This window comes from Papio anubis, chromosome 13, assembly GCF_008728515.1.
Source record: "Papio anubis isolate 15944 chromosome 13, Panubis1.0, whole genome shotgun sequence".
Classification (NCBI taxonomy): Eukaryota; Metazoa; Chordata; class Mammalia; order Primates; family Cercopithecidae; genus Papio; species Papio anubis.
The window spans coordinates 571,439-588,015 of record NC_044988.1 but is presented as its reverse complement, the minus strand read 5'-3'; the positions used below and the strand labels follow the sequence as shown (position 1 = coordinate 588,015).

Here is a 16,577-nt window from a genome sequence, read left to right as displayed (position 1 = left end):
GTGTCGGGAGTAGAACTGTTACAGATAAGCTCCCTAGCCCTCTGCCTCTCTCCAGCTTCGGCACCTGGAGCACGGCTCGTTCCGGGATCTGTGTGCTCTGAGAAGCCTCTAGCAGTTCCCCTGCTTGGGAGAGGCAGGGAGGCTGCAGCCACTCTGGGTCGAGATGCTGTATTACTTACATAAATAAGGATTTAGCTTATAAAATTGAAGCTTCCCTCCTCCCAAAATGCAGAAAGTGTTTTCTGATCTTTCATTTAGAACTTCTTGTTCCTCAGTGGCTTGCAGATGGTCACACCCTGTCGAGCCCCAGCCTCGCCCTCCCAGCACCCACGCCCCTGCCCGCAGGCCACTGCTTCAGGGCAGACTCCCCAGCCCTGTGGAGGGAGAAGGCGAGTGGAGAGGATGCTGCTCCCGAGGTGGGGGCAGGACCCCAGGCTCCAGCGCATCCCTGTGGACTTCCACGCCTCCTTTCAGGCCGGGCCACGGGGACCCCCCACGCATCTCCCTTGGCTGTGTCTGCCACAGGGGAACCCTTTCCATGCCCAACGCAAAAGCAAGAAACCACAGGAGAAAAGGCTGGTAAAACTGGCCATACAGAAATTAAAAGCAACTAAACAAAGTATCTTAATACACGTGGTAAACTGAGGGAAGAAGTATTTGCAGCACACGAAGAAAGCGAATTTCCTAACTTCTACACATCAGTAAGGAATCGGCTGCCAGCTCGAGACGCACGGGCAGGGACACGCGCCACAGTGAACAGGACGGCGGGGCCTTTCCACGGCGCGGCAGAAGCCCGGGTGCTCCTGACCATCTCCACAGCAGCCTGGAACACTCAAGGCTGGTGCTCCCCGCGCTGGTCCCCGAGTGCAGAACAGGCAGAGGAAGGGACGGGAAACTGGTAACACCTTTTCGGAGGGCAGCTTGTCAAATATCCAAATTGATCAGAACCATAAGATAGGGTGAAAAAAAATCAAAGTAAAAAATTCACCCTGGAGACCGTATGGTAGCCTAGAACTCTGATCTATCCATTCTGCCTCTAGATGTTTACCCCAAAGAATGCAAAGTAACGGCTGAGGAAATCCTAGACGCCATGTTCCCAGCAGTGCTGTCCTCCATAGCCAAGAGGCAGCGACAGCCGCATCCGCCAGCAGCCCAGCCAGTGCGGAAAGGAAACACGGTCGGTGTGCACGGCACGATGGTCCTCAGCCTTAGAAGGCAGAGATCCTGCACTTTTGGAAGCCCAGGCAGGCGGATCACAAGGTCAGGAGTTCAAGACCAGCCTGGCCAATATGGTAAAACTCCATCTCTACTAAAAATACGAAAATTAGCTGGGCATGGTGGTGCACACCTGTAGTCCCAGCTACTCGGGAGGCTGAGGCAGGAGAATTGCTTGAACCTGGGAGGTGGAGGCTGAAGTGAGCCGAGATCCAGCCACTGCATTCCAGCCTGGGCAGCAGAGCGAGACTCCATCTCAAAAAAAAGAAAAAAAAAAGGCAGAGATCCTGAGCAAGCCACAGCATGGAGGAGCCTGGAAGACTCCATGTTAAATGAAATCGGCCAGACATAAAAGGACAGAGATATTATGACCCCTCTCATATGAGCTCCCTACAACAGGCAAACCTCAGAGACAGGAAGCCGCACGGTGCCCCCAGGGACCTGGGGGGGTGAGTGTCGAATGGGCCCCGTTTCACTGGGGAAGATGGAGCGCTGCCGCGGACGGTGGTGAGCTGCACGGCAATGAAGACACCGAGGCTGCAGAGCTGGTTCCTCACACGTGGTTATACTGGTCAATCTTAGTGTATTCTGCTGGAATAAAAGCACTAAGATCGAAAAAGATTGTATATCCTTTCTCCAAGAAGCGGACGCCCAGTTCTCCCGACCCCACTCCCTCCACTGCAGACTGCAGGGATCCTCACGAGTGCGCGTCTAAGGCTTCCCCGCGGAGAAGCCGGCGCCTGTGTGTGTGCAGGATGCCACAGCCACCAACTGGGCAACTCAGAGGTTCACGTAAAGACATAAATGAAAGAGGAAATGGAGGGGGGAGGAAAGGGAGAGAAAGGAGAAGAGCAAGAAAGGAGAGAGAGAAACGAGAGAAAAAAAGAAAGGAAAAGCCTGCGTGCCACAAGCACACGCTCTTCCCCTCGAGGCTGGGCCTGCTGTGTCCACTTCACGCTCACTCACCCAACAGTCAGCTGAAGTTTACAGAGGAGGAAATGCAAACACAGAGGCCGAATAACTTGCCCAAGGTTACCCTGAGGCCGTCTAGCAGGGCTGGGACTTGAACAAAGCCCACGGAAGGCTGGGTGTCCATGCAATGCGGCCATCGACACAGAGAAGCAAGCGTCATGTACGTGCCAATCTAGACCCGTGTGCACACTGTGCCACCCTCTGTGTATAAAGCAAGGCCTGCACACGCGCTTGCCGGTGCCAGGGTGGAGTCGGTAATCAACTTTATTATAGTGACCTGGGGAAGAGACGAGGTGAAAAGGCAGAGAAAACTTACTTTTTGTTTATGTTTTACCTATATTTGTTTGCATGTGTGAGCTACGAGAAAAATAAGTTGTCGTTATCAAGTATGCAAAGGAAGAGTCCTGTCTGCCCTGAGAGAGGGCTGCTGGTAAACACCGCCCTGAAGGGAAGGAGGCCGGGCACCATCTGCAGCTTTAAAAGGAGACAGCGCCATCTGCGATCCCCGCACCGTAGTCAGCGTGGTGGTGCTTTTGTTTCTTATTCACAGGACTTATGTTCTACCACTGGACAGAATTTTCTAGAAAAAATCCACTTTCTTTTTCAGGGAGCTCGGCTCTTAAGACGTGAGTCTGCCGATGCTCGCGGCCGAATAAAAAACCTCCTCCTTCTTTAATCCGGTGTCTGAGGAGTTTTGTCTGCGGCTCGTCCTGCTACACTATGGCTGGACGCACGGGCCCTGACCTGTACCCTGATGACTTGGGCTTCTTGGGTGCCCCCAAGCTTGGTTATGGGCCAAGACCCAGCTTTCCAAAGACCCATCCTCCATCTACAGGGCCCTGTGCTCATCACGGCTCTCCTCCTGTACGCAAGGCCTCTGCCTCAGCTGTGCCAAAACCAAGTTTCTGCAGTCGCTTCCTCCACAGCATTTAACTTAGTAAAGCGCGTACAATCATCAAACTGCAGTTCCCTCCCCACAAATTATGTCTTTTCTTTACAACCCAACATAAACGCACACTTGTTGCGTTCCATCAGCAGTCACTGAAACGGACTCCGTCTTCATCTCTGAGTTAGGCCCATAATTCACGTCCTTCCCGAGCCTCCCTCCCTAAACATAACCGCAGCCGAAGTCCCTGGGGGACTCAAATCATAGGGTCAGAATGCGGAAACCCCAGGCATCGGGGGCGAAGAGTGTGGTGTCTTAGCCAGAGGGGGCTTCCTTGACTCCCGCCTTTCAGAGCTCACCATGAGCGTCCAATCCAGTCTTCAGGACACGCACGTCTGTTCTGCCAGACCTCATGTGGCAAGGGAGGACTATGAGAGCAGAAAAGAACTTTCTGGAACCCGGGACTCTTGGCAGTGAGTCAGGGCTGACCGTGGGCAGCTTCAGCACCCCACCCACCCCCTGCTGGCAAAAGCACCTCCTCGGCTGGGCTTTAAAGCGGCGGACAGATTCCACAAAGCCCGGGCTGAAAGAAATTACAGGCAGGAGCACAAAGAAAGCTTAAGAAAATGGAAACCGCAGGGTGCACACCCAGTCGCCTCTGTGCCCCGGCCGAAGCCACAGATGAGCTGTCCGGGCAGGCGGCCCCCGGCAGGACCAGAGCTGGGCTCTCCTCTCCCAGGTGGGGGGCCTGCCGGAGACTCGGAATGGACAGTTCCCTGGGGAGCAGCCCCAAGCCCGCCCCAGGCCCCACTCAGCAGCGACTGCCAGGGTTAGGTAACGGTGGCAGAGTAGCCAGACGCTGGGTGGGCCCAGGCAGGGGTGGGAGGGTCTGGTCTTTACAGCAGCTCCCCCTGGGCCCACTCCCTTAAAGTCCTGGGGCTGAGAAGCCAAACCTTGACCTTATTTTATCTCAACCAACACTGTAGGGACCAGATTGGTTCCTTGTCAGCTGCTGGGACTAGACAGAACTGTGTGGCCAGAGGTCTTTCTCTGCATTTCTGCATTTAGCCCTGCACTGCCCCTGCCCACAAGTGTGTGTGCGCACGCATACACACACACACACACACACACACACACACACACACAGCCTTGAACAGGCTCTGGTGCCATCAGCAACTGTCTCAGGCCCCACCCTGGTGACCGAAGCGCTCAGCCTCTCCTCTCTTCTGGATCTCTGTGAGAACCACGAGGCATCAACCCCTTCAGGCGTCCCTGGGGAGCTGTTGGGGGGGCACGTGGATGCACACGTGCCAAGTTGGTCTTGGGACATCTGTGGCTTTATGGTGGCTTCCTTCCACCCCAGGCTCGGCTGCTGGCCTTTCTCACACTGGTTATCCGACTGGAACAGAAATGCGTATCAGGCGATCACTCTCCCGGACAGCAGGGAGGGTGGGAAGAGACCTATAAAACCTGCCACTGCACAGTCACAACCGGCCTCTCCTCCCTTCCACCTTGTAAACCTCGAGAGCCCAAGCAGCGCGGCCAAGGTCACTGTCCGCCGGTGCTGGGAACGACCCTGGGAGATCCAGGCAGCCCCTTCAACCTCCAGGCCCCCCAAACCTCTCAGGTGGCCGCCGTCTCCATGCCCCTATAGGGGGTGCCTGCCATGGCTGGGCCCTGCACAGAGTGAGCCGACTGTGGCTCAGCCCAAGGCACCAACGAACCAAAGAGCCGCCACACTTTAATGTCAACCCCGACGACGTGCCGGGCAGCACCCCTCTTCTTCCGGGGAATGGGGTGTGGGGGCCCCTGCGCACCCCGAGGTCTGCTCGGAAGGAGCCTTCCAGGACAGACTGTGGCCCCCGCCGGGTGGGACTGCCTTGCCGAGGAGCCCCCCTTCCCTGCCAGCACCTCTCCTCACCCCCACCCATGACCACGCAAGTCCTCCGCTGGCCCATCTATAGAACCAGGAGGTGCTTGGCCTACAACTTCCAACCCTACACAAACTGTCCCTTGAAAGCAGCCCTTGGCCTTGCTTTCAGCTGCTCTGGGTCACAGTTCCCTTGGTGAGGTCACTGCACCACAGGTCCCTCCCCTTGGCCTCCCCCAGGCCTGGCCGCCGGCTGCTGCAGGCTGAAGGGAGGTGGAGGGAAGCCGCAGCCTCCCGGACCCTTCGTCGTCGGGGGCAGGTTTTCCGCCAGGCCTGTCTTGGGTGTGGCTGGCCTCCCTCCATGCTGCAGGGAAGGTCACCCTGCCTAGGATGGAGGCTATTATTTCAATGTTTTGGTTTAAAATTCCAATAAAAATAAATGCTTTAAAATCCTTTAATCCTCAAAAGGAAGCTGAGCTGGGACCTGACCGTCTTCCCTGGTGTTTCTCTGCTGTGTCCTCCCTCGCCCCACTTTTCGCCTTTGTCCGGCCAGAATTCCCAGCCTTCTCCCCGGGCTGTGGCCCAGAGCCCCAGGCCGGGGAGGTCCTCCTGTCCCCTCAGCCCTGGCAGGGAGGCGGGGAGCTGCCCTTCCAGGCCGGCCCCGGGGTGCTGGCAAGGCCTGCAGGCAACCGAGGCAGGCTGTGGTCACTGCTGCTTACTCCTTTTGTGGGGGGCCCTCCGGGCTGGGGTCACCCTCAGATGCCCTGGCTACCTCCCCTCCTGCAGCAGGCCCCGGGCCCAGGTCCAGCCACAGACTGGCACAGCCTGTGTTCAGACGGCCGGAGGCGACAGCAGGGACGCTTGTTTCAAACACGCTGGTCTCTGGAGAAGTGCCCTGCGCTGGGCTGCCCGGCTCCTGTGGGCTGAAACACTGGCATCTCCTCGGCCTCAGGGGGAAGGGCTGAACCCCGCAGCCATTTGTTCTCCTGGAGGACAGTGGCAATTAACCCATTAACTTGCTGCCTCTCCCTGATCTTTTATGAAACCTGGCAAACCCAGTTGATTGTTCATGCCCACCACGCGGGAGACGGATGGCCCTGTGACGCTGCTGGTGGCTGCAGGCCACGGGGCCCAGGGCGACATGTTCCAGCATCTGCCCTCCAGCCCCTCGTGCCCCTTCAGTGCCGTTTAGCCCCACGCAGCCTCAGGGCACAGCCATGGGGCTCCCCCACCCCGTGGCATCTCCAAGTTATTAGAGTCTAACAAAGCCCCATGTGAGCAGGTGTTTCTTGGCTTCTACCCAGACAGGGAGCTGATGGTGTCTCGTGGGGACCCTCCAGTCCTGGGTCTGTCTGCTCAGTGGAGGCGCTGGCTTGTCGGTAAAGAAGGTGGCTCCTGTATCAGTTTATTTCTTACAGCCTGTTGCGGGGTCAGGGGAGCTAATACCTTCACATCAACTTAACCGAGGACCCGTGACAGGTCCTGCCCAGGGGTCGGCCGCGGGGGAGCTGCTGAGCTGAGGCTGGGAAACAGCACGCAACTGGCGGATTCAAATTCAGGTTTCCGTGCTTTCCAGAGCGGCCCGTGCCCCCACCCAGCCCGCCTTTCCACCACACTGGAGGAGGCGTGAAGGCCCAGGGGCCTCTCAAGTCCTGGCTGTTGAGTGTGACAGGGTGGTGTCCCGGGAGTGCCTGGACATGGAGGCCTCAGCAGATGCCAAAGAAGGGCCCACAGCTGGGGAGGCGTCGTGGCACGGAGGAAAGCGCTGAGCCATATGGACCTGCATTCAAACCCTGCCACGTGGCAGGTGAACCCACAGTGGGAACTCCGGTTCCCTGGCACACCCACACCCTGCTCTCCCAGACAGCTCCCCCTCATCATCCAGGACCACCGAGCCCCGCGCAGACACCCTGCTCTCCGAAGGCGCTATGGCCGCGCTAAGGCCGTGAGCTTTCTAGCCTGAGTCCCGTCACACGCCCTTTGATCTGAGCTAGTTTCTGATGCGATACTTCACGGAAAAGTGAAAGAGCACTGGTCACGTCCATCTCCTACTGACCCCGAGACCCTGGTTTGCTCTGAAGCTGGAATCGCGAGGCCTCTCTGCCAGGCCCTGGCTGGAGGGTCTCTCGAGTCTCTTGAGACACCAGAGGAGCGGCCGGCAGAACCCACTCAGAGTCTGCTGAGGCACAGGTGGAGGACGCCGGCGAGGGCCGTCGCAGTCTCAGGGAGCGTCCTGCCTGGATGGAGGAGCAGCTCTCCGGCTTCCTCCCTCCCTCACCTCCAGCGGCAGCCCCGGCACGGGCAGGGTGCCCCCAGGTCTGGAGGCCGCAAAGCCACCTCTCCTGGCAGGACCGCGGCCACAGCCGTGACACCAGTGTCTGGTTTTGATGAGGTCCACCGAATTCATGCCACCCACGGGCCAGATCCCCGGTGGTCAAAGCAAGTCACAAGACCCGGTGACTCACAGGAGCCAGGGGATTAGCGGTCTGTGCAGAGCCCCACCTATTCAGCAGTTCAGCTTTGCTTTAGTGCTTTCTAAAGAAGACAAAGCATGGCTTTCAATTTTTGGAAAAGCAGGATCACCCCAAACCACTGGGCCGGTGAAGCCGCCCGCAGCTCTCGAGAGGCCCAGGTGCCAAGCGTCTGCACACAGCGGGAGTGGGAGCCTCGCAGGGCAGTTTGGCCGCTGCTCCCAGGGTCCTTCCCGGCTTCGCCTCAGTGAAAGCCAAACACACGCAGAAAGTGCAGAGAGAAGGACGAGAGGGAGGGAGGGCTGGGCGTGGGGCTCATGCCTGTCATCCCAGCACTTCGGGAGGCCGAGGCGGGCGGATCACCTGAGGTCGGGAGTTTGAGACCAGCCTGACCAACGTGGTGAAACCCCGTCTCTACTAAAAACACAAAACTAGCTGGACATGGTGGCGGGAGCCTGCGGCAGAAGAGTCGCTTGAACCCAGGAGGCGGAGGTTGCAGTGAGCCGAGATCGTGCCAGTGCACTCCAGCCTGGGCGACGAGCAAAACTCTGCCTCAAAAAAAAAAAAAAAAAAAGGCGGCAGTGCAGAGAGAAAACATTGTTCATTCTGTTTCCACAGGAAGCAGCGGTTGTATTTATTCAACTACACAAACAGCCAACTTGCGAGTCGTCCTCCACGATGGCACAGCCAGCCATACAGCCCCACGCAAAGGCTTGCGACAGCAGAGAGCAAATCCTAAGAACCTTCTGGAATCAGTCACTGGCACAAGAAAACAGAGTTCTGGAGACCACGGCCTCTCAGTCCAAAGCTTCTGACGGAGATCCACGGTACAGCCCCGCGTCCCCCCAAATAGGCCAGAATTTGTGGTGCCCCCGGAGCCGGGCAGAGGAGACTGTGGGTGTGTTCAAGTGCACGCAGGCTCAGCCCAGCCTCGCATGGGGCCCGTGGCTGCACCTGTTCCTACGGCCTTCTCCAGGCACTGTCATTCTGCCCACGGACTGCGCCCAGGAAGGTCAGTGCCCAGCTTCTGTCTACACCCTAAACCTTGTGGAGAAAGAAAAATCACACCACCAGACTCCCACGGTGCCTGAATATGCCCAGGCTCTCCATTTACCAGAAGAGAGTGCCCCACACCCAGCCACATTTCTTTTGTTTTCAGGCTTCTAAGAGAACTAACACTACCTTGAAAACAACAAATAAACTAGGGAGGTGGGAGAGGAACACCCGAATGTGAAGAATACCTTTTTCTTGTATGTGCTTTTTATTTTTTTTTTGAGGCAGAGTCTTGCTCTGTCGCCCAGGCTGGAGTGCAGCGCCGCGATCTTGGCTCACTGCAGCCTCCACCTCCCGGATTCAAGCGATTCCCCTGCCTCAGCCTCCCGAGCAGCTGGGACTACAGGTGCCACCACCACACCCAGCTACCTTTTTGTATTTTAGTAGAGGCGGGGTTTCACCATGTTGGTCAGGATGGTCTCAGATTCCTGACCTCGTGATCCACCCGCCCCGGCCTCCCAAAGTGCTGGGATTACAGGCGTGAGTCACCATGCCCGGCCTTTGTTATTTTTAAACAGTATGAAATTCAGAAGCAAACACATATACAAAAAAAAAAATCTATTACATTTATTAAGAATAATCGTAGAGTCTCGTCCTGCTCTTCTACATCAAACGGCACCCACTGGTCTTGGTACACAGGAGCGGTGTGACGTCCTGAATTACAGAAATATCCACATCCAGCCATGTGCTGAGCAGACCAACGTAAAACGTTCAGCAGGTTTTCCAACGTCTCTCGGATATATTTAATCATCTGTGCAGAAGAACTCGAAATCCCAGAGCAGCTCCACTCCAGATCCAGGGCGGGAGGCCGCGTTTACGAGAATCTGCCTTTTGTGCGTGCCTGGCTGGGACCAGCCTCTGGGAAAGAGAAGCACCAAGACTTGAACGGGGCTGTGGGCTGACGGCTTTAGCAGCCACATAATCCCTCCTTTGATGTCCAGGGCCAGTCCCCCAGGCTAGGAGGAGGTGAATGAAAGAATCTCGCTGGGATCTTTCCTGCAAAGGAAACAGCAGTAACTGATTACCCAAGTCGCCAAGAGGAATTCTCGTGAGCACGCACCTCTGTGTGCCTTTGCTCTCCGCTGTCAGGAGAGGACTTTAATCACAGGACAAGGAGGAGACCCAGGCCCATCTCACAGTCCCGGGACGGGTCACAGCGAGCCGTGTGATGCTGGCCTGCTCACACGTGGCCGTTGACACCAGCAGGCTGTACTCAGGCTTCGCGTACACAACAGCTGCTAGGAGGAGTCCCCATTTCAGACCCGCACCCACTCTAACTGCTCTCAGAGTCTCAGCTCACCTTGCGGTGGGAGAGCTGGGCCCTGCCTCCCTCACACACGGGGGCAGACGCTCCCCTGCAGGCATGTGTCCCGCCTTCAGGCCTGGGAGCTCTTAACTTTCTGCCAGCAGGGTTTTCTGAGTCTACAAACCCCCATGCCGCAGGAGCACATACAGACGACTGGCACCGTGCTGCCGCCGGGCCAGGGAGGACGCGGCCTGTCTGCCGTGAGTGGGAGCCCCAGCTCTCCTGAGCCTCGGGCACTTACAGACACGAAGGCTTTTTGCTCAAGGGCTCGACTCCTGTTCCTGCTGAACTGAGCCAGTGTGTAAAATGAGAACTGATATCAGCTCAGTAGGCACCGGAGGGCGGGTCCAATCGACAGCCCGGAGAAGCAGCACCTCAGCTGGGAGCTCCGTGGGCACCGTCCGCTGGCGCAGGAGATGCGGAGGCCTGGACTGTAAATACAAGAGAGAGTTCACCGCGCCCAGAACAGGAGCTCCTCCGAAAGCCCCACCCGCCCCGCTCACGGCATGAACCACCACGTGGTTTCACTCGACTGATGGGGACGCATTTGGTTTCAGTTTTCTGTAAGAATAATTTTCGCAACTTTCAATACATTTGACCTTTCAGACAGATGTCCGATTAGTGGATGTTTGTGTGGACAGACTTAAGGACTGAGTGCGCGGCTAGCATTCCCGGCAAGAGATAGTGCATCCTTCGGGCCAAGTGGTCTCTCATCCTCCAGGATCGCGCTCTGCACCCACGCTGACTGTGCAGCAGCGGCCCGCCCGTCAGCAACAGCCTCTGCCCCAGCGGCTCCAACTTAACTGTCCCCATCTCACCTTCTCTTCAGGTGCAGAACTTAGCCACTGTGAACAAAGCGGAAACCAATCACTGTTCACCAATCAGCTAAGCTCTGCACCTTGTTAGAGAGGTCATCGCTGGGCATAAATAAAGGGACGGTGACCGGTGCGCATCTTCCTCAGCTGGTGGCTTCTTTTGTTTCCAAAGAAGATTTACGAGATGCACCTGTCCTCCAATCGGCAGCGAGTGCGACCACGACTTCTGGAGCAGCAGCCAAGGTCGTGGTTGCGTGGTAATCCCTGGCAATGTGATTTTAATCTTAAGTCACAAATCAGCATGCCAGGAACCCAAGCAGCCAGAGCACCTGAGAGCAGCGCCGCCCCGTGCCCCCGTCTGCGCGCACCGGGCTTCCGCGGAAGGACGCCGGTGACACTGCCGCCTTCACGCCTGTTACACAGGCAAACAGGTGGAGTTTGTTTGCTGTTCATTTAGTTGGCATCCTAGAGGTATAATTTTTTGAATCAAAGGGACTCGAGACGACCATAAAAATGCCAGTGCAGCTTTGGAACTGATGAAAACTGCAGGGACCAAGCACGTGACACACAGAATTGCTAAAGGCAGCTGTCCTTACTGTTAGTTTACTGCCTCTAACCCTGGGGACGAGATCCCTTCTCTCCAGGCAGATTCTAGCTGCTCTGGGAAGCCTCTGGGGACTCTCAGGCCAGGAGTCCGCTTGCTGGAAGGGGCCCTGGGAGCAACCCCGGCCACTGTGCCTCACAGGAACTGGCTGGGAGGGGGGCTGGCAACCCCGGGATTCATCTGGAGGGGTGGGGACAGGAACAAAGATGTCGGGGAGGGGGAAAGGGGAGACTCGTGACCAAGATGACTCCTTTGCCTGCTTGGGCAAAAAATCCCAGAAGAAGAGTGGCAAAGGGTGTGCCCCGCGGTGCTGCTCCCGACCGGCAGGAAGGGCGACAGGACTAGCTGGCCTTGTAGCTTCACACACTTTCACACAAACGCCACGAAGTAACAAAACGAAAGAGAAACGCTGCTTATACTGATTACTACAGGAGGCCGGCAGTGAGGTAAGTGCGCAGTCTGCGCCGCCGGCCCGTGCTGGAGGGGAGCCAGGTCATGTCTGCCGCAGGCGTTTCGCTACGCGACACTCAGTAGTTCGTCCCCCGTTTCCCTTTCCTGGCACACGTGGTTCCTGACTCTTCTGGAATATGATTATGCTTCGGAAAAACTTTTTATTTCTTTTCATTATTAGAGTTCTTTCAGATAAATAAGCTACTTAAACACATTACACAGAAATGGTTTTCATAAGCACAAAACATGAGAAGCAAACTCGATGTTCAAAGCTGAGCGAAGAATATCAACACCAAATATTCAATGTCCATGAAAAATTACAGAGAAGCTATAACATGAAAAATGCTTCAGATTTGATAAATTTTTTTTAAAGATACAAAATTAGACATCCCCTATTAATATCATATAAAACATTGAAGCAAAACGGAGCAGACACAGAAATGATAATGACTGTTAGAAAAAAAAAAATCCCACAGTTGTCCTGCAAAACTTGGTGTACCACTGCGAGGCTGCCTTAATAGTGCGGAAACCCATACTGAGCGGCACTGCTAGGAAGTAAATCTAACAGGTTAATTCCAGACACAATTAACAGAGAAAGTGACTTAAATAATCCAAAACTCACTCCAATATAAGCCACGGTAGAAATTCCGCTCCAACACAACAAAGCAAAAAGTAGGACTTGCTCTCAAGACACAGGTCATGGAGTGCATACGCCGCGTGTGGTATGTGTGCTGCGTGTGCCGCGGCTGCTGTGTGTGGTATGTGTGCTGCGTGCGCTGTGTGTGCTGCATGTGGTGCGTGTGCTGTGTGTGCCTGTGCCTGGAGAGCCTCCCGCCAGCCCATGACCAGGCGTGGAGAGCCCAAGGAGCCTCCAGTTCACACACGGCTAGAAGAAAACATCGGCCCGCAGAAGCTAGGCTCTGGAGTCACACGGCCGCGTGAACGCCTGTGTGAGCCGTGACCGTGAAGACCGGACCAGCGCTTCCGCGAGGCTTCCCATTCCATCTCCAAACCTACTCAAGACGTTCCCCCACAATGTTTGTTCCTACAGATTTTAAAACCTGAAGTGGCCAAAATAGGGCCACTGTGCCTCCAGGTGGGCAGCCTCTGCCTCCCGGTGACCGCCCCAGTCAGACGAGGTGCTCCGGGGACCCCGGGCTCCCGCACCAGCCCAGCACCCACTTGGCCAGTTACTCTCCAGGCCCCCAGCCAGAGAGCCAACTACTGATGCTGCCGGTGGTCTTGGCTAACTATTCGGCTGATTTATTTAGCTGGCTCCTAAGGGAGTATCTGGTTAGAACTAAATGACAGAAAAAGAAAGGGAGAGAATCACCTCATTAAAATAACATGTCGGCCACCACCTGGGCTGAGGACCTATCCATCTGCTCCCTGGTCCGCTCGAAGCACCTGCGCGCGAGCTGCTGCTGTCTGGCGTCCTCACTCACCATCAGCTCCCCATAGAGGTACACGCCCATGGCCTGCAGGGCACAGAGGCCAGAGGGCATCAGGCGAAGGCGTGGGCACCCACACACATACACGCACACATGACCTCCTCAGTCTGTGCTTGTTCCACACACACTTGCTGGTCTAGAAACCGTGAAGACCCCAGAGAAGACGGAGACTGCGGGGTGACTGTGCTTTTGGAAGCTGCAGTCTGCAATCCCTGTCTCCTCCTTGTTCTCAAAACCCCAAGGAATCCTCAGCTCCCAATTCTCTCCACAGACTCTTGACGATTTCGCTGGTGACAGAACGATGAGCCAGCATTCCCACCATGATGGCCGTGTCAGGAACGCTCTGAACAGAGACAGAGGTGGTTCCCAGAATTACCACGTGGAAGGCCTGTGTGGCATGACAGAGATGCGGGACTCCTGCCCCGCAAAGTGTGTCCCTAGGAGTAGCTGGTCTGAGTTCACCCAGCAAGTCCCTCACCTGCCAGGGAACGAGAGCACAGCAGGCAGCAGCCGCCGCGGACACATCACGAGGCCTGCAGAGACCCGCCCCACCTGTGCCCTGTCCTCTCCAGCCCGCACCGCAGCCCGCACTGCAGCCCGCACCGACGCTGCTGCTTGGGAACGATGCTGCAAACATACCCTATTTTTAAAATAGCTAAGGACGTTCTGGAAGACCTAAGGACCCCTCTGGATCTGCCCACTCCCTCGTGCCAGGCTTAGCTATGCCATGAGTCACATTCCGACTAAACGAAGGGCCTCAAAGACAGCGCAAGAGCTAAACTCCGTGGTGAAGGGTTCAAAAGCGCTGACCTACAAAAGCCCAGACATGCTGATCCTTAGTTGTCAAAGATCAGGATTCTAAATATACTGCAGTGATTTCTGGTCTTCAGAATGGACCTTAAAGTTGCTCTTAAATTCTGTGCTTCTACTCCTGGTATGTTTTCCAGACACCTCTTGCTCTGCTGTGCAAATGTGACATTTCTTCTGGTACAAAGGAATGTACTTTTCTTTGTGGGAATAATGAGGCCTCGGGCCTCACTGGCTGGCTGTCCCCACACTGAGACCCTATCAAAAGTCCTTTTGTTTGCCTCACTCCCACTCTCCACCCCAGCTGGAAGGCAGCTCCACGCTGTCACCCACAGCGCTTGGCAGGCCACTCACTCGGAGGCGGAGGGAGTGGAGAGTGGGGAAACGGGGTGGGTGTGGGAGGCTGTGACGTGTCACAGGACACACCTGTTGGTGACCTGACAAACTGCGGACATCGAGGCAGCCGATGAGGGTCTCCCCAAATCCGCTCCCGCACACGCACTGCCTGTGAGCTCCTAGGAAGGGGACGGCTGTCCCCGGTGAACAGTGAGAAAAGCTCCCACAGAGAGGAACCTGCCTAGCACAGCAGAGCAGGTGCAGGTACAGACCGACTGTCCCGTCAGGGTTCTCCCAGTCTGACTTGCACGTGTACTTTCAATGAGGGCCACTCATCAGGGATCTACCGCACGGCATCACCAAGCGACAAGCATGGCCTAGCAGGTGCTGGAGACGCCGTGAAGTGTGAGCACGCAGCATCAGATGACATGTGGGCCACAAGGCAGCAGTGAAGGTGCCCAACTCAATCCTTCAAAGACACTGAGAGAGGAAAAAAGCAGCTCAGAAGTATCAGTGTTAGGTAAGATCCTACCAGTCCTTAAGAATCTCTGGGACAGATTTATTTATTTGTTAAGAAAGAGATACTGAGAACGTGGGTTCCTGTGTGAAGTGCAGGGGACAGCCTTTACGGAACCCCCATCCGCTGCAGGATGACACCTACCTGATCCTCCTGAAGGAACCGCTCCACACTTTCGTAGGCTTTTGTGAACTTGTGCTTAACAATGAGTTCACACCACCGATGGCGAACCTGGAGGAACAAGAGAGCGCCCAGTGAGAAACATGCGGGCAGGCACCGCAGCCACCGCGCCCAGCGACCGGCAGCCTCTGTATTCCAGAAAGCTGTGCTCTCAAATGGACTGGCCTTGTTGACACACTTAGTTTTACATTTTCTTTTAGTTTTTTTTTTTTCACTTTTTATTTTCTTTGAGAAAGAGACTCGCTCTGTCACCCAGGCTGGAGTGTAATGGCACGATCTGGTTCACTGCAACCTCCGCCTCCTGGGTCCAAGCAATTCTCCTGCCTCAGCCTCCTGAGTAGCTGGGATTACAGGCGCCTGCCATCACACCTCGCTAAATTTTGTAGACGGGGTTTCACTATGTTGGCCAGGCTGGTCTCGATCTCCTGACCTCGTGAGCCACCCGCCCCAGCCTCCCAAAGTGCTGGGATTACAGGTGTGAGCCACTGCGCACGGTCAGTTTACTCTTTAAAGAAAGAAGCCACAGTGCTAATTAGGGCTGCCAGTCAACTTCAGAGGGAAAAGCAGGTGTTTCACTGTTTTAAACATGATTTTGCAAGATGACAGATACTAAACGCAAGGTGTAACGAGGAAATTCCACACACATTCCGACCGTGCTGCAGGGTGTGACAATCAGCGCTCCCTTTCAAACCACCACTCCCTAAGCTCCCGCAGCAGATCTGGCTCAGTGCTGCTCATCTGTGACAGACACAGCAAGAGGCAGAGACGCTGCTCTCACGTTCCCCAGAAGCGGCAGCGCCCCCTTCTCAGAGTCTGGGGAAGGAGTGAGCCCAGGACACCCCGAGGTGGATAGTTCCTGCTGCGTATCCACATGCGTGCAGGTCTGCACAACGTACTGGAAACAGACAAGCTAAAGGTGGATGCCGTTCCTTTAAAAGATACATTTCATCAGAAGCTCACCTGCAGGAATTCGGAGGGAACTCCCACTCCCACCCTCTTCGAACCTCCAGACACAGTGGGAGAGTCCGATGCCAGCCCCGGCCGCCCTCTGGACACAGGCACAGCCCCCCGCACAAGGTATTCCCCACGCCCCGGCACAGGCGGCATCTCTCGGCGCTGCAGGTTCCTTCTCTACAAGAAGATTCACCTACAATTTGTTTTCCAGAACCCAGTCCGCTGCCTTTCTCCACTGCACCAAAGCCCTCTCAGTCATACCAAGTCAACCGTTCTATACTCCATTACCGAACCGACATCGCCATACGTGGAAGTGATTACGTGTATTTTAGGAGAACCTCCTTCCATCACGCCTTGTTTTTACTGACGGTGAAAGCGGGAGATACTCTACAGTGGCGTGTTTGCGGCAATAATAAAACGTAAGCAACGTCAACATTTTGGCGACGGTCCCTGTAAAGGACATCACCATCCACTGACCTAGCTGGCTCTCTCCTTTAATCTACTCTAAAGAGGTTCACATGCAAACCAATCTTTCGGAAGGAATCCTGCCCCCAGGCCACAGTGCCCCGTGCGACAGTGTTAACTTGGGAATTCTGCCGGGCGGCCCTGGGCTTGGAGGCAGCCAGGCCCTTTGAAGAACTGAAGTGGCCTCTGGGAGGGGCTGACAGCCTCTGCCCTCAGAGCAAACGG

The 16,577-nt window shown here is 55.8% G+C and overlaps 1 protein-coding gene across 14 annotated transcripts in view; it reads right to left on the bottom strand.

Annotated features, from left to right (window-relative positions):
- AOPEP (aminopeptidase O (putative)) overlaps positions 1–16,577 on the bottom strand; it is a 383,438-nt gene that overhangs the window by 10,836 nt on the left and 356,025 nt on the right. For 3 of the 14 annotated variants that reach the window (XM_009189219.2, XM_021927878.2, XM_009189227.2), the window contains 2 exons: positions 14,898–14,984; positions 9,011–9,463 (listed from right to left, as the gene is read on the bottom strand). In XM_009189219.2, the coding sequence (XP_009187483.2) occupies positions 9,215–9,463; positions 14,898–14,984 (336 nt within the window). In that variant the 3' untranslated portion in view covers positions 9,011–9,214. The other 11 variants (XM_031654785.1, XM_009189223.4, XM_021927877.2 and 8 more) reach the window with 10 other exon arrangements.